Here is a 20,176-nt window from a genome sequence, read left to right as displayed (position 1 = left end):
AGGTCAAAAGGAAGCTGCAAAAATGACAATGAATGAATTAACCAGACCTGATTTTTCCTGAAAGGAAAGGCGAGGGTGAGGGTGTGTGTGTGGGTAGGAAGTTGCAGTCTACTGAACTATGCATTAAGTTTATACTCTGCCAGCAAATGTGCCCATACCCACTGATGATAATACACAGCAGGCTAGCTGAATATCCTCAAGCCATGTTATATAAGTCTATGTTACAGATTTAATGGGAACAAAGGATTAAATAAGAAGGATTGGGGAAGACCCAGACTGTCAGAGAGGGAGGGAACCATGGGGGCATATGATATCTTAGGCAGAATCTTCTTCCTTAGCCCTAACCAAGACAGTGGGGGACAAATCGGACCTGATGCACCTCAGACTTTCTGCATCTCTATGACACTCTGAAGCACAGCAAGGCCAGGACTACTTAAAGAATCATACCAGCTACAAACATGTCTTCCTCTTTCTCACTGAAAAATTGGGAACCCTTGCTTGCCGAGATTATTTCAGTAGCACATAGGCAGTTCCAAACTGCCTTCCATCATATCTTTGGTTAACACTATTCTGAGAGAAGCTCTTACCTCTCCCTTTCCTCATTTACTCTCTGTGACAGCACTAAATGTTAAAAAGATGGTCAAAAGGACTATGCTAAGAAGAGAATGAATAATCCAACAGAAATATGAACAAAGGATGTAAACAGGAAGCTAAAAGAGATGAATACAAATGGCTAATAAACAACTGAAAGCCAATACACTGTCCTCGATTTTAAAATTCCAAATTAAAATGAAATACCCGTTTTCACTTATCAGATTAACAAAATTTTAAGTTTGGTAATACCCAGTGTAGGTAAGGGAGACAGACCCTCTCAACTATTAGATTTTGCAATATCTACCAAAAATGTTAATGTGCATACCCTTTGACCTATCAATTCTATTTCTAGGAACTTATCCTACAAATAAACTAACACTAGCATTCAAGGAAAAAAAATGTGCATGTGTACATGGGGATATTCACTGCAGCATTGTTTTAACAGTGAAAAACTATTATAAACAGGAGAATGGTTAAATTGACTTTGGTACAACCGTAAAATGGAATACTAGGCAGCCATTAGTTCAGCGAAAAGATCAACTTGCAAAAGAAAATAATGTATAATTCTATTTGTGAAACACACACAAACACACACACACTCACATACTCCTATTTACACAGAAAATTTCTGGAAGGATAGATAAAATATTGTCAACAGAGGCTGTCTCTGAGAAGTGGAACTAGAAGGAATCAGCAGAGGAGGACTTTTATTTTCAGTATAAACCTTCTGTACCACATGAATTTGTGTTGACAACATGTTTATATTATTTTCAGGGGCATTAAAGGGTACTTTTAAAACAAACAAAAGAAGAGAAGCAAAGAAAAAGGCAAGAGTTGCCAAAAGATTCCCAAACTAGATCACATAGCCTAGGAATAACAACCTGTGCCGATGACCCAGCATGAGCTGTGCCCAGAGCAAAGAGAGGTTTGAGCTACAGTCCCACAAAGCCAAACTTACCTTCAGCCTCTTCAGCAGCCACTGCAGAAGACCCTGCTGGGCAGCCTCTGTGCACATCTCAGGCCGGAACTCAGCCATGTTCTCCACAATAGCTGAAGGGAGACAGACACCAGTAATGTGGGAGGGCAACTTTGTTTCCATCTTCAACATCTTCCCATGACAGACATTTTATTCCTCTTTCCACTTCCCTGTATTCCTCCCAGCCAGATGCTGTGTTGTCATTTTCAGATTAACCAGGGAGATGCTACGGGTTTTTTTTTTTTTCTTCAAGTTATGTGACAAGTAAAACTCATAACTGAATGTGATGGAATTCAATAAAGGAATAGTGAAAGATTTTCTGTGTTAACAGGGAACAACACTACAGCAGAACACACAAAGGTGTGAATATCTGCCTAAGAAGGCCCTCTTAATCTCACTGTACTAGAGTCCTGAGACCTGTGACTAAAGAAACAGGGGGCTAGGCAGAAGCCTTAAGGAAAAATCAGGGGATGAATTCAGAGCCTCTTCCTCTCCTGATTCATCCATTTTCAGATTTCTTTCTCTGGATACTGCAAGGGAAGCAAGCATCATCTTAACTGAACAAAATAATGTGCATAGAGGGGAAAGACCATGCTGGCAGAGGTAACCGTCAGGTACTCAGAAGCAAATATAATCGGTCCTGCTATCTCCTACAACAACCAAATTGCTGTTTAATGGAAAAATTTTAAATGAGGAGGCAAAAAAAAAAAAAGTGATTGTATGATTACGATGCTAAAAAAAAGGACATTAAAAAAAAGAACCCCAAACCTGTAGTCTCATTCTATTGCATCCAGTGCTTTCCTTCCTTCAGGGCTCCATCCACTCCCCATCCCAGGATATGTTATTATCTATCATAAAGCGGATCGGAGTTCTGTGCTCTTTAAGCACAACGCCCAGCGGGTCTGAGTCTTGAAGAGAAAGGGCTGAAGAAAGCACTACACCTCCTATCTGCTTCCTCACTCACGCCAGCCTCACCAATGGCAAGTTAAAGAATGACCAGGCAGCCCCTCAGGGAGTGGATACAGCGCTGTGGGAGCAGAGCAGCAACGAGACCCCTGCGAGATGAAGATCATTTTAATCGCTTAATTACTGTCTCACATTTTCTAAGAAATCAGCTCATTCCTTTTAATCTCCAATGCCTTTATCTTATTCTGCATACACTTTAGGTGGCTTTCTATTGTCCACTAGGATAAAATCCAAACATCCTGCCAGGGTTTAGAAGGTCTTCCATAATCTGGACAAACTTACTCCTCCGGTCCCATCTCCCACCGTACCTACCTCACACTGCCACAGTACATTTCTAGTCTTCCCCCAAAGCCCTTGCCCATTCATGGCTTTACCAATGATACTGCCCTGCCCGTCTCACATTTCTCTGTCAAAATGCCCCTGTCGGGACTTCCCTGGTGGCGCAGTGGTTAAGAATCTGCCTGCCAATGCAAGGGACACGGGTTCGATCCTTGGTCCGGGAAGATCCCACGTTTGTTGCGGAGCAACTAAGCCCGTGCGCCACAACTACTGAGCCCGTGCGCCTAGAGCCTGTGCTCCACAACAAGAGAAGCCACCGCAATGAGAAGCCTGCGCATTGCAACGAAGGGTATCTCCCGCTCGCCGCAACTAGAGAAAGCCCGCACGCAGCAATGAAGACCCAATGCAGCCAAAAATAAATGAATAAATGAATAAAAAAAAAAAGCACCTGTCTTCATATTCAGCCCTAATCAGCTACCTGCTCCTACCCACCAATTTGGAGCCCCTTCCTCTTCACTTCCACAGTGCTCCCCACTATTACCATTTGTCACCCTGTATTACCTTTCCTTTCTGTTCAAGACTTTCCCATCAGTCTGCCTCTTAAGAAGAACTGTACCTAATTCATCTTTAATTTACCCAGTGCCTAGAACAGTGCCTGACAAACATCGGATGCTTAATAAGGGAAAGAGGGATGAATCTCCTGAGCTGTTGGTAAGGGACCAAGTTGAAAGTAGAGAGAACTTCATAGACTGCCAGGCCGGTGCTTTTTCCATTACATCAGGCTTTTTTTTTTTTTTTTTGCGGTACGCGGGCCTCTCACTGTTGCGGCCTCTCCCATTGCGGAGCACAGGCTCCGGACGCGCAGGCTCAGCGGCCATGGCTCACGGGCCCAGCCGCTCCGCGGCATGTGGGATCCTCCCGGACCGGGGCACAAACCGTGTTCCCTGCATCGGCAGGCGGACTCTCAACCACTGTGCCACCAGGGAAGCCCCATCAGGCTCTTTTTACTAACTGTCAGTTAAGACTTGTGATACTCTTTCTACTCAGCAAAATTCAGCATTAGGCTAACAGATGGCAATGCCAAATTCTGGCTCTAGACTAGAGCCAACCCCCAATTGTTGTGTTCTCTCTTCTCTTACTCCCTAGGTGCCATGTCTTCCTCCTTCTTTATGATAACCTTCACAGTAGAGAGTATAAAACTATAAGAGAAATCTGTGCTAGACACAAAGGAGCTGGAAGAAAATCTAATCTCATCAAAATTTCTACTTCTGCTGGGCCTTGTTCATTTCTCAAGCTCTGCTTACCGATATGTCACCTTTGGTTTTATAAGACAGTGACCAGTGATAAAGAGGACTACCCAAAAGCACAAATTTAAATAGGCTATTGGTTCAGCAACTTTGCAGGGGGAAAGACTGGAGAGACTCAAGGAGAAGGAGGAGGAGGGGAAATATTGCAGAGGAATCCACTTAAATGAACATATGATAAAGGGGCAGCCAAGTTAACAGCAATATTTCAACTCACAGTTTACACGGCAAAGTACATATAAGAAGCGAAAGAAATACTAACTCTTTTTCAAATAAAATGTCCTATAAAGGTACAAGCATACCTTGGAGGTATTGTGGGTTTGATTCCAGACCACTGCAATAAAGCGAATATCACAATAAAGCAAATCACATGAATATTTTGGTTTCCTACTGTATATAAAAGTTATGTTTACACTATACTGTATGTAGTCTATTAGGTATGCAATAGCATTATGTCTAAAAAAATGTACATACCTTAATTTAAAAATACTGTATTAGTATATAATGCTAACTATCATCTGACAATGCAGGGTTGCCATAAACTTTCAATTTGTAAAAATGTAATATCTGCAAAGCACGATAAAGTGCAATAAAATGAGGTATGCCTGTACACAGTTGTTCAAAAGTTTGTAGTTCCACTGAAGGGAAATGTGAAGAAGAACCAACAGAAGGGGATTCAAAAATTGTAAAATAAACACTTTCCAAAAAAAAAAAAGAATTCATCCTGCATAGACTTCATCCTAACTTTTGGAGGCAAAGGCAAAGGCCTGCTCAAAGAAACCGGCAGTTTCTGTCCAGGAATGATTTCTGCTTTTATTACCGCAAGCCAAACCAAAGCAGCAGTTATGTGAAATCTACACAAGGGTCTTCATTTCTGAAAAGGCAGTTTGGGAGCAGAAAAAAGGAAAACCCTCCTGCTGTTGACTCTATAATGAAGGAGGAAGGAAATGAGTACCAAACCCCAAAACAAACACAAAGAAACTCAGAGGATGCTGGCACCCTCCCCCTTACCCAGAGTGTTGTGGACACCGTCTGCCTCTTCTTTCACAGACTCATCCAGACGCTCCAGATTCTGCACAAGCAGTGCTACCACTTGCCCGTCCACCTGCAGCAACATGGGAGCAAAAGGAGAATGGGATACATGTCACAAACAGTCTCCAAACTGTTGCCATTCCCATACTCCTCTACTGAATGAACAAAGTAAACAACCTGCCACTTATGGTTTACAGTATGCTCTCCCATCCCAATACCTCTTTTGAGGCTTGAAGTGACCCTGAGGCAAAGAAGGGAAGGCATCATTACCCCTAACTTTAGATTGAAGCTTAAGGGGACAAGGTAAAATTCAAGGTTACATATTTAACTGAGTGACATACTAGCACTTGAACCTAGGCCTCTGAAATCAAGTCCTGTGCTCTTTCTACTTCTATGCGGTATTTAAACACCTTACAAAAATGCCATCTTAAGTCAAGTCACAAGTTCATTCAAGTCAAAAGCACATTTCTAGACCACAGCACCAAGAGATATTCAGTTCGGAAGTTTACTTGCCATATTTACACTGACATCAAAATTTAGGGTTAAACTCAAAATATTCCTAAGTTTCTACATCAAGCTTTTATGAAACTATTACTTTCGAAGAACTTCTGACTCCTTCTCGAAAAGAATATTAACAGAATAAAATACCTTATGTTTGTATTACACATAATGCATAAGAAAGCAATTACATTTCTCTTATTTAATTTGATTCACATAACACTTATGGGAAAATTTTAGTAGCCACATCATATAGATGATATTCAAGAGATTAATGACTTAGCCAAGACCACACAGCTACTAAGCAGTGCCAGCAGAAGCAAAAACCAAGCTTCCTTCTTAGGTGAAATAATGCTTACACCGCTTCACACTACCTTCTGGCACAATGTGTGCCCTTACAGAGACTGCCTTGGGGAATCCTGAGGCACACCAAGGAAGATAACTAAGTAAACACCTAATAATCAAGAAGTGATTATCTACCTGGTAATATATTTCTAAGTCATAGCCAATAAGTAAACCTATACTGGAAGATAAGATCTGCTGCATACCCATGGTATATCCTCTCTCTCACCACCTCAGTTTCTTCACTTAGGAAATGGGAAAAAGTTGTAAAGATTAAATGAAATTATATGGCATACTTTACCCCGGGTCTGGTTCAAAAATTAAGTAGAGAGTTTGAATCTAGCTCTTTACTTCTTCTGATACCTCATTATGCACTGTTCATATCTCCCACGGGCTAAGAAAAGCTCAAATTCTTTGAAGGCAGGCACTGCACCCTCATTTATCTTGGTACACTCCTCAAAGTCAAGTGCAATACTATACATTCAGTAATTTTGCTAAATTTAAATAAACTGACAAAACACTTTACTTTGTGTACTGTAGTCATATTTTTTGTTTTGTTTTTTTTTTGCGGTACGCGGGCCTCTCACTGCTGTGGCCTCTCCCGTTGCGGAGCACAGGCTCCGGATGCGCAGGCTCAGCGGCCATGGGAATCTTCCCAGACCGGGGCACGAACCCGTGTCCCCTGCATCGGCAGGCGGACTCTCAACCACTGCGCCACCAGGGAAGCCCTGTAGTCATATTTTTATATACATTGCTCCATTTACTCTCATGTAATCCTCACAACTTTTACAGGTGAGAAAAACAAAGGTCCAGAGAGGTTAATTAACCTGGTCAAAGTCACAAAGCTTGTGGCAGAAGTGACCAACTCCGAGACTATTTTTTCCCATCATATCCGGTCACTTCAATGAGGGGAAAAGAAAGGAGAGGAAAGAAAGGAGAGAGAAGGAAATGATCTCATTCCACTGATGCCTCCTGAACACTTGCATATAAGGCACTCTATGGACAATTCAAACTGAGCCTGAGGATGGAACAATGGCAAGAGGGACAGATCTTCAAAGAAGGCCTCTTTACTCTTTCTGGGTGAGACTTAAGGGAAGCATCTGGATGGGGGAAAAGCTGAAGTTGTTGACTAATTTGGCATACCTGAATCACGAATGAAGCAGATTTTTCTAGGCTCTCCTTTATGCCCTGGTGTGAGAAGCAATGAAAGACACTAGTTGCAGATTGGAGGGTATACTGATGCCAGAATTGAGAACTCCTGTAAATACGAGAAAGAGCTGTTTCCCTCCCTTGTATCAAGGAGATACACAGTCTTGCTCTCAAATCTCACAGCCAGCAAGAGCTTCACCAAAGAAATCCACTGCAATATTTTCCTTAATTAATTGGACAAGTTGGGTATGTGAGAGAAAACAGAAAAACATCTGGGGGAAAAACATGAACCATATCACAGTTTGTTTTTCCCTAAATCACCCTGATTGACTTATAATCTCCCTGAATCCTAAAGCAGCGGACACTGCAACTCCGCTCGGTATCACACTGCTTGTCGGTTCTGCAAACTGCCTCACCGGTTTCAACTGCTTATTGATGCTTTATGTGCATTATCCCCCCATCCCCTTTCCTTGATTCTTAGTTATGTTACCCATGGTCTGCTGTCTGGAGAGTGGTGGGGACAGTGGCAGTAAGCAACACATTCAAATCCCAGAACTGAATGGTTATTGGTAATGGGTGTCTGGCTGGAGGAAATCTTTTTTTCTTGCTACAAAAATCTAACTTCTAACAGACAGCCTTTTTAAGCTTGCAAAGTGTGAAACTTCATGTTTAGCTGGGTTAAATGCAATTTTATCTGACTGCAGGAGGGTCAAAGCAGTCAAAATACATTTAGCTGAGAAAACCCTCAGGAAAACATTTGTATTATGCATAGCTCCAGATATCATCTAGTAAGAAGCACAAATTAGCATTCTGTCCCTCTAAACCCTTGGGTCTACCACCTTCCTGCCTGTTTTGGACCTGTGACTAACTCTGAAACTAAAACCAAATCCTGCTTAGGGATTAAAGCATCAGCTAGAGTAACCCTGGCCTTGGAAATCATGACTGTCTTAAGCCTGATGTTTTCTGATAAGTCATTGGCTTTTTCCGCTTGTTACCAGGTCTCCGAAACAATACTCCACCAGGCCCTACTGAGACAGGGTTCAAGGGCATGATCAGTGATATTTTTCCACTTGACCAGAGAGGGTAGATACAAGAGAAGATGAGGAAATAAAAAAGGGATAGATGAGGGGAGATGAGAGGGTTTGAAGGATTCCTTTTCTATCTTGCACAATCTGCCAACAAGGTTTCTCAAGAGTTTGACTGGAGTTTTTCTACCTACTATGAATTCTGGAAATTTCATATCTAAAAAACAATAATAAACCCTCCCCCTGCCCTACACACCCACCCACTGAATCTTGACCAAGCAATGAGTTTTGAAAATACACAGAGTAATGTGGTCATAATGTAAAACTTAGGCCTGCTGCAACCTAATATATTCTAGCTTCCACTCTTGCCCCTCCAATCCATTATCGACGCAGCTCCCAAGAGTGGTCTTTTGAAAATGTTAGGTCAGACTATGTTACTACTGCCCCGCACACTGGCAATCCCACCCGAACTTACTACAAGGCCTACAAAGCCCAGTGTGGTCTGGCCCTGACGGTGCTCTCTCCCTTCACCCCAGCTGTGCTCCAACAATACCGGCCTTGTTTTTGTTCCTTGAGTATGTCAAACTCATTCCTTGCCCTTGGTCATTCTGAATGGCTGGCTTCTTCTCATCACCCAGAACTCAGGCCTTTCCTGACTATCTAATTTGATGTGATTCTCCAGTTGCTCTACAGGACAGCATTCTATGTTAATTCTCTATGTAACAAGGAGTCATTACCTGTTTTCTCGTTTACTTATTTACTGTTTCTCCCGACACTAGAATACGAGCTCCACAAAAACAGACTTTGTCAGTCTTGCTCACTGCTACATAAGCAATTCTTAGGAGTCCAGAACACACTAAGCATTCAATAAACAATTAGTGAAATGAATGACCAAATGAATTCTGCTTGAGAACAAATACAGATGAAGGTGAGGACGTGAACAGACATGGGAAGGGATAAAAGTGGTAGCATCCAGAAATTTACATAAGTACCCTTAGAACAACCAAAAACCTGCCAACTTCAGCCTCACCTGAGCAGCACAAATGCATTGCCACCAGCTCAAGCTTCAAAATTTAAGCAGGGTTAATTGAGGGCAAGAATGCGTATAGGGCCATCTCCTGGCTCTCCACATCAAAGCCACATTGCGAAACTATAGTAAGTGGTGGCTCCCAGCCACATTTCCACCTCCTCTGGCTGTGACCCCTCCAAGCACCCTCACATGGAAGACTCCCTACAGGGGCCATGGCCAATACCTACAGCTCTGCCACCCCTCCTGGTTCTTCCCCATCAGAAGGGATGGCTCTCTCCTCCTCATTTCCAAAGAAGCTTGCATCTCTCACAGTCATTCTTAATGCTCTGCCTTGGATTATCATCATTACTTATTTCATCCTCTTTTTTTTTTTTTAAACTAAACATCTATCCCCCCATGTCTCATTTAGGTCCACACCCTTCAGATGTTTTTGGGTATTTGTTCAAAATGTTTTTTGAACATGTGCTGAAATGAAAAAAAATGTTGGTTGAAGTCAACAAACATTCATAAACATTTCACTGTGTGGCATGTGATATATATCGTTTTAACTTGACATTTACTAAGTACTTAATATGTCCCAGACATTTATACCATTATTAAGACAGTGGCCAACACTTATTGGGTGTTTACTCTGTGCCAGACACTGTTCTAAAGATCTACTAAGTATCTCATTTATTCCTCACTTCAGCTCTATGCAATAGGCACTACTGTTATCCCCATTTTACAGCAGAATCAACTGAGTACAGAGAGTATAGGTAACTTTCTCAAGGTCACACAGATGGTAAGTGACAAAGCCACCACTTTGGCCACTCCCCTGATCGGGATCACATCTCAGGGAAGACAAACTTAAAAACAGTGCCAGGATATACACAGTGGTAGGGGAACACAAATTCTGCTGAAGTGATGAGTCTGAAAAAAACTCAGGAGAGATAAGGTTTAAGTGAGGCTTTAAAGAATGAGGAGGGGTATTCCAGATAGCCCGGGGAAGCAAGCCTTGCCAAGCTGAAGGCAGATGTGAGCAAAGGCATGGGATTGCCAAGCACATGGCAAATTTTGGGACTAGTAGGGAAATGACTATAATCTAATCATGACTCTCAAGGAGTCCAATGTCTTCTTCAGAGAGGCATGCCATGCCAAAGAACTGCCATCAAAGCAAATACCCTGTGTTCCCGCTTTTCAGAAAAGAGTCTGTTTTCCAGGCTACCAAATCAACTTGTTACAAAGCACAAATATTTGCCTTTTGCATAAGTAATAGCAGTGGATATAAACCAAACTTTACACCCTAAAGATCCCTGAGAATACCAGGACAGCACTCTCTCCCCACAAATGTGCTATTCTATTGCTTAGGACTTCCAGATGAGAAAACGACCAAGGCAATAACTGCAAACTGAATGTCACAATAAATTCTACTACATGTCCTCTAGCCTCTGCTCATGCAATTCCAGGCCTCCAATATTGGCCCCAAATTAAAACTACGAAGACAACTCAACCCTTGTAATATGAGAATACTTATCAAACTTCTTCCTGAATGCAGCACAAGGGTAGAGAAAAAACAGATGAAGACCACCTATCAGTTCTGCTCTCTGATATTTACTGATGGCTCCTGACTGGCTGCAGATAAGCAAATAATATATGGGAGTCTAGAAATGTTCAACTGTTTGTGATTCACACCAGCCCCACCAGTATAAAGCTGTAAGAGTCAAAATCTTAAAATAATATAACAATAAAGAAACTAAACAAAACAAACAGAAGACCCTGTATAGCAGCTACCTAATGGCTCCCCAGACTGAGGATGAACTGTCTCTTCCCAGAAAAACAATAAAATCTACAAGATCCAGCTTTCATTGGTGGGCTTGGCAACACAGAAAACACAAAGGGGGCTTTTGTGTGAATTGCTGTTTCTGGGTACGTTTTACAGGCAGCAGACCAGCTAGTTGTTCCTGTCTTGTTTCCTCTATTCACACAGGCAAAGGATGTTAATTAAAATCAGCCCAGAGTCCAGGCAGGAAGGCTCACTCAGGGCCACTGTAATTAACCTCTGAAAGGTAAGACTACACAAATGACACTGTGGGGACATGGAGAAGGAGCAAGTGCCACAGCCTTCCTTCAGATGCTCCTCCAAACAAAAGGACACCCTGACATCGTCGTTTTCTGTCTGCACAGTGGTTCAAAGGAAAAATAAAGGTCCTGAATTCTACAAAAGTGGCAGTTTGCTCTAGGAAGGAGCTTGAAAGAAAAATGCCCATAGAAGTTTTCATCATACTCAGTCACAAATGGCCCTGCTGGACTCCAGCCTCGCTCTCTGTAAGAGACAGTCCTTCATATCCAGTGGGTTCACAGCCCCTTCATTCACACCAAATGGTAGCTGTGAGCAAGGCACATGGGAAATTTCTCATGTCAAGAACCTCAAGAGAGGGGGCTTCCCTGGTGGCGCAGTGGTTGAGAGTCCGCCTGCCGATGCAGGGGACACGGGTTCGTGCCGCGGTCCGGGAAGATCCCACATGCCGCGGAGCGGCTGGGCCCGTGAGCCATGGCCGCTGAGCCTGTGCGTCCGGAGCCTGTGCTCCGCAACGGGAGAGGCCACAACAGTGAGAGGCCCGTGTACCGCAAAAAAAAAAAGAACCTCAAGAGAGAAAGGGTGAGGAGGGGTGGGGAGTGTAGCAGTGGGGTCTCAGAATCATTTGGGGCCCTCGTCCCAGCCATTCTGATTCAGCAGGTCTTGGATGGGGCCAGAAAGCAGCCTAACAAGCACCCCAGGTGCTTCTAATACAAGTGGCTACATGGACCTTTGATAAACTCTGCAAACTGCATCAAAACCAGTACTTATTAACATTCTTAACCAGAGAGAAAAGACCAGACAGCAGAAGACAACAGCAAGGATGGAAAATCAACAGAAACTTGAGGAGGGAGATAGCTTGGTGGGTGGACAGAGCTCCACAGGCAGTATCAGGCTAAGAGGCTGGAGAAGAGTCACTCCTGCCACTGGCCAGCTGTGGGGCCCTGGGGCCCTCTCCCATGCCTGGTAAGAGGGAAACTGGTGCTGTGGGGCAGGACTGCAGTGGCGATCACAACGTGCAGAAGCTCATCTTTGCTGTTACAGGGACTGGCTGAGAGTGATGCAGGGGAAGGCTTCACTTCTGCACCTGGGCTTCTTCAAGGCTAGAGTGAGTTGATGAGATTACATCACTTCACCTCACATATACATTCTTTGGATTGGCTGCTTCCTGGAATAATACCTGAAGAAGATTCTGAGGCCTTGCCTAGGCTGCACAAAAAGGAACACAGAAATCAGCTGACCCTGTCTTCTGCAGTCAGTGGCTGCTACTTGGACCTGGATGAGCTAGAAGGTTTGTTCTTGTTTTTAAACACTCTCCGATTCCCTATCTGTACAACAAATAATAATGATACCTGTCTTTACTAGCGCTTGGGATTATAAAGCCCAGAGAAGAAAAGAAACTCTCTTCTGCAAAAACTCTTTGTAAAAAGGTCAGAAGCAACACAGTGAGGGCAGGCGAGCAGGAACGTGGAGTCAAAGAGAACACAGGTTCAAATCCCAGCCGTGTGACCACGGGCAGGTTGTTTTGCCTAAGCCTCAGCTTCACGGCTATAAATGGGAATAATAGCAGTAATACCCTTCTGAGAGGTTACAGTGAGGATTAAATAAAGTGTAAAAAACAAGAAAACGCCTGCCTACAGGACATACTTAATAAATACTAGGACTCTACAACCCCTGCCCTAACACAGTTCCAAAGAATAAAGTACCCCACAGGTTGCACTTTACTTTCTTACTCCCCTCATTCAGTCCCGCCTTGCCACAGAGCTCTTCCTGACACCCAGCCCGTGCCACTCAGAGAGACAATGGTGGGGAGGATGCCAACACCGTACACACACCTGCAAAACCCCAGAGGGACACGTAACTTACCAGAGCGTCAATGAGTACTTCTGCTCCTTCTTCACTCTCATGGAGGGTGTCTATGTCTGTTAATTCCTGAAGCAAATCAACCACAGCTATGGACACATGTGCAAAATGTTAAGGGTAACACATACCTATGAAAACCCAACTGACATTTTATTAAAATATTTGGTTCCCTTCCATTTCCTGGTCAATTGCTTCATCACCATTTACCTTTGATACACTCTAGTTTTATTAACATCTCTTCAACAAGGTTCTACTCACAGTGGGTGTTCAATAAATGTTGGTAACTGCTTCACTTAGTTCCTTTCCTTATGCTGCCTTCCTGACAACTTATTCCATAGGTTCAGTGCATTTTCATAAATTTCAGAACTTCAAATAGATCACTTGGGAGGTCACTTTTCCAGTGAGAAAAAGGCCAACACCCTTAACCTTACCTCATAATTTAAATTCTTGGAACTCAGTATAATCTTAAATATCTTCTACACTTCACCTTCAAAGGCAGTAATGATTTCTTCAGAGATAAGATGGCTGGTGTTCACCAAGGAGTTTTCAGAAATCAGGGCGTGACAAAATAGGTTTAAAATGTAGAGGGAAGGATTTTCGTTGGACTGTGCTAGACCCCACCAACATCCCTTCCTCTTAAATACCATGTTGTTTTGGACATAAAGGGAAGGTGAACAATGATGATTAAACACAAGGCAAAAAGAGAGAGACAGGGACATACAGGAGAAAGAAAACATGAAGGAGAGAAAAAAGGAGTTATGTTTGGAAACTGGAAGCCCAAACTAAACTAAGTTTCCCTTCCCTCACCTTGGATGCATACACACACACACACACACACACACACACACACACACACACCACTTGCTCTGTCAACCAGCATTTACTGAATGCTTATGATGAGTAAAGCACTGTGATAGTGACAAAGGCAAATCTATTCACTCTGGGCCTCAGTTTCCTCATTGATAAAATGAGGAAGTTAAGGTAACTAAAGACATTTTTAAAAAGTACATACCACAGGCAATTACCAACATGTAACAAATGAGGAATACAGACAACTTGAACTGCACACATCCTGAAAAAGGAGCAAACTGAACTGGGAAATAAGGAAAGATTTGCTAGAAGATGACTGGTCAGAAAACAGGCCACTAAATAGATGAGGGCAGGTAGGCTAGAAAGCAAAACATCAGGAATATAGACAGATTAGAATGTACAAAGGTATATGAAGAGGAGAAGAAAGAGGATTAGGGACACGGGGAGGGGAGAAAATTATAACTAGACTCATATGAAGAAAATAATAAATTGAAAGAACAATATAATAGCTGTGTGCAGGATGCACTAAAACACTGTGAGTGTTGGGTTTGGGGGTGGCTAGATGGGGGATATGGGGAAAAGCCAGGCCTGAAGGAGGAAGACCTGTTCCGAAGCTACCACACACAAAAGAGTCCAGAAGTGAGATGACAAGGGTCAGAATCAGGGCAGTTTCAATGCAAACTGGAAAGAAAAAATAAAAAGAAAGATACAGGACATATTAACAAGAATGATAGGACTTGCTAACTGCCAACTGATGTTACAGGTATTTTATGAGCATCTTTTGCTAAAAGAAAAATTATTCAAAGGTTTGTTTTATCTATCTATACCTGACCAGCTGACCATCATGAATAAGTAATTAAGCTTTCTGTGTCTTATTCTTTCACACTTTAAAGTAATATATACGCAAAACTTGGGTGTGCTATGAAACTCTATGTGTATAATGAGATTAAAGGTCTTTGGATAAAACTCCTTCATGCATATAGTATACAGTCTTTATTAACAAAGTAACCAGAAAGTTCTTGACACAAAAGACCATGTATCAAACATGATGTATAGTAAACTAAAATACGTAAATTGTTTGAATTAAAAAACAAAACAAAACAGCCTAACCAAATTAACCTCTAGAAATTCTGAGTAGTAGGAATTAGTAGTTCTCCCTCTCTGAACACTGCTGTAGATGCCATCATAATAACTACCATTTTTAAAAAGTTATCATTATGCCAAGCACTGTGCTACTGAATTCTCACAGCAGCATTATAAGTGTGATCCCCATTTTACAGATAAGAAAGCGAAAGCTCAGAGTGGTTAAGTAACTTATCTAAAGGTCACTGCAATAGTAAGGGAGAATGTTAGGTCCACCTGATTCCAAAAACAATACCTTTGCCCGTACTCTTCATATTAATGCACAGGGGAGTATAAACCAGGTTTAAAAGCAGCTAGATTCAGGTAAATTCTAGCTATTGACCCTACTATAATAACAGAGAAAAGGACTGTCACTTACTTCATCATAAATTATTAAAATCCCAGGAAAAAGAACAAAATGCTAACAACTCCTCATTCTCATCTGAGAAGCTCCCATATTTATTCTCTTGAAAAGTTCTTACATATGAGATGTAAAAATCTTTTTATCCACCTGCTTATTTAATATGCATGATGGCATTTCATCCATCTATCCATCCATCCATCCATCCACCATAGAGTCAGATGTCTGTAGGACAAGGATGTGAATTGGGCATGCAATAAGTACTATCATTACATCCCCTGAATAACATCATGCCCCACTAAGTACTTAATAACTATGATTATTAATTAAACATTAGCCTCAAGAGACAGGTGGGGCATATATGAAAGAACAATAGATGAAGAGTCAGAGCAAACTCGAGGACAGGGGTCATATCATATTTATCTTTGCTTCCTATCTTTAGTGAACCAAACTGTCCCCAAATTGTTAATACTATGGAATCTTGCTCAAGCTCCTTTATTTCCTTACAGCTTAGTTTCCTCATCTGTAGAAAGGTGATAATGATCTCTGCCCAGCCTATCTCACCCAGTAGCTATAAGGAATAAATGACATCATGTATGTCAAAAGGCAAGTAAATCCAAGTACTGAGAAAATAAGAAAGCACTATAATAAAGATTGTTGTTAGTCAATTCTTCCCACAGAATGGCCAAGCCCTCACTACTGCCTTCATTTTTTCTAAAACCTCTAAAATCTAAAATTTAAGCTAACAACAGCATGATCCTCCCTTTCTGGGTCAAAATGGGTTGGAAGATCTAATTTTATATTTCAGCTATGCCACAGAAATTCAGATTGATCAAGTCCTTTTTCAGCCTCTAAGGTCTTATGGGACAGGTATCATATTTTTCTTTGATTATTCTTATACCATGCTCACAAATGGGTCACATTAAACCTGGGGGAAAAAAGGAAAAGAAAATTTGACAATGGTGATCGTTTTATATAGGAACAGAATAAATGTCTAACTTTTACCAAGAAAAGTCATTTCTTATAATGGTCCAGTAGGTATCTCCTTGCCTACGACACTCCTGCCTCAGCTGAGAAGTCAAACAAGAAATCACTTACCAGCTACCAGGTCTGGTAAACAACTCATCAATCCTACCACTAACTGATTTTACATAAATTCTCAACTTTCACCAAATAGCATTTCAGCAAGGCAGTAATGAGTCCATAATTGTAATCATCAACTCCCGAGTAATATAATATGATCCAGAAGATAGAGGTCATTTGAAGACCAGAAAGAGGAATAAAAAGTGAAACTAAAGATAAACAGATGAACTCTCAGTCTTAATGAGAAAATTCAGCATGGTCTGCCACCCATCCGGCATTTCTTCACAAGCAGACTCTGGGCATGGGTGATAGGTTTTTCCACTGTAGCTACAATTTCATTTCACAAGGTAAAAGGCTCTCCCATCCAAGTGCAATAGGAAAACAGAGAGCCTGTCTCTTTGTGAATTACTAAAACATAGTTCTTGATAGCCTATTTTGTCATGTCGGGTAGAAAGGCCACCCCAGTCACTCCCTCTGCACCTGTCCACTACTGGGGCAATAAGCCAGTATAATAAGAGGTGAAGTAGAAAAGACCAGCTGGGTACAAAATGGCCCACAACACAATGGCTTTTAGAAAAAGAGGGGTGTTTGCTTTTATTTTGGCTTTAGATATTTGTTTTTTTGGCCTCATCTCATGTAGAGTCTTGGGACAGAAACGGGGCATCAATTTCATTAATCTCCAGTGAGATGTGACCATAAGGAACAAAATTATTAAAAGAAAAAAAGATAAAGAGGAACAAAATGTATTACGCAGATGGCTTTTTTTAAAGTCCTTTCAAAAATGCTTCTTTAAGAAAAATGACCAGTCTAGATTCACAGTATGTAACTGATTTAATGGAACAAATTTGGGGTTTTTTAGAAGCCTTTTTTTCTTTTATTCCTAGATTAGAAGAGTGATTAGATATAGCTCAATTAATGCAGATGAATTTCTAAACAGACAAAACGGTCTTTTTCTCCTTTTAAAATAATGGCACAGAACTACCTAGAATGAATCTAGATTCTTAATTTTACCCCAATCCTTAATCAAAATAATATGAGGGAAAAAAATGTCCTCATTCAACATTCATTAAGTACCTACTAAATGTTAGTGGGCACTATTAGGCCACAGGGGAAATGTCCAAAGCAGGCTACGACCACCCTAGCCTTCCAAGGACATGGAATTCACCTAAAACTCATAAACAAGATCAAAAGTCACATTAAGAGGTCCTTTCCCTAGATTGCCATTTTGGCACTCTTCTCCTAATCTGACTTACTTCAGAGCGTACTTAAATGGCTCCAAAAAATGGGTGGTTTATCAGTACAGATTATCAGGGAAGTTAGACTACCAATCAGGAAAAGAAGTAAATTCTTTTCAGTGTAATTTTGTTTTAAAAATTTATTTATTTATTTATTTTTGGCTTCATTGGGTCTTTGTTGCTGCATGCAGGCTTTCTCTAGCTGCGGTGGGCGGGGGCTACGCTTCATTGCTGTGCGCGGGCTTCTCATTGCGGTGGCTTCTCCTGTTGAGGAGCACATGCTCTAAGCGCGTGGGCTTCAGCAGTTGGGGCTCCCGGGCTCTAGAGTGCAGGCTCAGTAGTTGTGGCACACGGGTTTAGTTGCTCCGCAGCACGTGGGATCCTCCCGGTCCAGGGCTTGAACCCGTGTCCCCCGCATTGGCAGGCGGATTCTTAACCACTGCGCCACCAGGGAAGTCCCTTCAGTGTAATTTTGATTCTAGAAATATCAAGACAAGAATAGCTCCTAGCAAAACAACAGCTTGACATATAAAGTCTTGTTAGACAGTGCTTGCAGGAAAGCACTGGAGCAACAGCCAACTCCCTCCCAGTCCAATTAGAAGAAAGCCCTTAGGAGGCACAAACCCTTCCCAGCCCTATTTCTGCTCATTAGCACTGGGGCTCGAACACAAGGCACCCCTGACTATTGTACACACTCTCAGGGATAATATGGTGTGTCGTATAGACCCAAACTGCTCAAGTGCAATTGATCCCTGCTGGTCTAAAAAAGACCTGTCTGCCCTTTATTTTCCAATTCCCACAATAATTCTTCACAAAATCCAACAGGACAACTTTGCAAGTTCTCCTGGCTTTCTAGAGTTTGAGAAAACTAAGCAGTAATTTAGAAAAGAATAGCGCTAACGACCACTCCCTATTTGAGACAAAATAGAGCTGTCCCATCAGGACCAATGATCTACTCTGTAATTAACAAAACAAATCTCTCCCTTCCTGCATATTAGCATGCAACCAACTGTACTGATGCCCTAAGTTAACAGTACAATGAGACCTCATTTTTCTGAATCACAACTGGGTGGAAAGAAAGCAGATTTGAAAAAATCTGATTTATATTATTCAATAGTTTTTATTAAAGAATAGGGCACTTAGCTGGGAAGCAGTGGTCATGATTTTAAAAATAAATAAAGCCATGGACCTGATATCCCTATAAGTTTGTAGTGACTACGTGAGCACATCAGCTTCCAGCACGTGAGGAATGGCAATTTCCATTGCCATGGTAGAAATTGTGAAAATAAACTTGAAATGCACACTAATCTCCACATCTAGCAAAAGCTTACCCATCTCCAATGCCCAATTCCCTAATCACTGCCAAACTAGAGATGACCTACGTTTTCTCAGAACACCAATGGTACTTCCTGAGCATAACGCTCCAAGGGCACTTACCACACATAGTAATGTGAGTGTTTTTGCTATCAACTAGAGTTATTTATTTATTTTTAATAATTGATTTATTTATTTTGGGCTGCATTGGGTCTTCGTTGCTACGCCCAGGCTTTTCTCTAGCTGCGGTGAGAGGGGGCTACTCTTCGTTGAGGTGCGCGGGCTTATCACTGCGGTGGCTTCTCCTTGTGGAGCACGGGCTCTAGGTGCATGGGCTTCAGTAGTTGTGGCACACAGCCTCAGCAGTTGTGGCACACGGGCTTAGTTGCTCCGCAGCATGTGGGATCTTCCCGGACCAGGTCTCGAACCCGTGTCCCCTGCATTGGCAGGCGGATTCTTAACCACTGCGCCACCAGGGAAGTCCTCAACTAGAGTTATTATTTGTTTCCCTGATAGAGCCCAACAGGGCTTATCATACAAAGGAGGAACCCGGTAAATGCCATGATCTGCCCTAAGGACTTTAGAAAGGATTCCACTGACTCTTCCCTCAAATTGAGAACACAGCAAATGACATATAAAAATAAGATATTTATGGATTTGCTGCCCTAATTTTTTTTTTTCTTTTGGTGATAGCAGAAGAGGTGATTAGCCACCAACTGGGGTTCTATCTTCCTCTTGTTTTATTCCTCCTTGGTCCTTTAGGCAAACTGAGTAAATTTGGTTTAAACTGGGCCACAGAACTGACTGTTTAGCAATATCTTAAGAAAATATCTTTAGGGACTTCCCTGGTGGCACAGTGGTTACGAATCCGCCTGCCAATGTAGGGGACATGGGTTCGAGCCCTGGTCCAGGAAGATCCCATATGCCGCGGAGCAACTAAGCCCATGCGCCACAACTACTGAGCCCTCATGCCACAACTACTGAAGGCTGCATGCCTAGAGCCTGTGCTCCGCAACAAGAGAAGCCACCGCAATGAGAAGCCCGTGCACTGCAATGAAGAGTAGCCCCCGCTCGCCACAGCTAGAGAAAGCCCATGAGCAGCAATGAAGACTGAACGTAGCCTAAATAAATAAATAG

The 20,176-nt window shown here is 42.1% G+C and overlaps 1 protein-coding gene across 1 annotated transcript in view; it reads right to left on the bottom strand.

Annotated features, from left to right (window-relative positions):
• The window catches only part of CTNNBL1 (catenin beta like 1), a 158,965-nt gene that overhangs the window by 91,852 nt on the left and 46,937 nt on the right, over nucleotides 1-20,176 (bottom strand). Inside the window, exons 5-7 of the mRNA XM_079718581.1 lie at nucleotides 13,118-13,203; nucleotides 5,131-5,224; nucleotides 1,553-1,644 (exon numbers count right to left, since the gene is read on the bottom strand). Of these exons, the coding sequence (XP_079574707.1) occupies nucleotides 1,553-1,644; nucleotides 5,131-5,224; nucleotides 13,118-13,203 (272 nt within the window). The remainder of the gene's footprint in view (nucleotides 1-1,552; nucleotides 1,645-5,130; nucleotides 5,225-13,117; nucleotides 13,204-20,176) is intronic.

Source organism: Hyperoodon ampullatus (genome assembly GCF_949752795.1).
Source record: "Hyperoodon ampullatus genome assembly, chromosome: 14".
Classification (NCBI taxonomy): Eukaryota; Metazoa; Chordata; class Mammalia; order Artiodactyla; family Ziphiidae; genus Hyperoodon; species Hyperoodon ampullatus.
The sequence above is the reverse complement of the archived record's forward strand: the minus strand, read 5'-3'. Positions and strand labels throughout refer to the sequence as shown.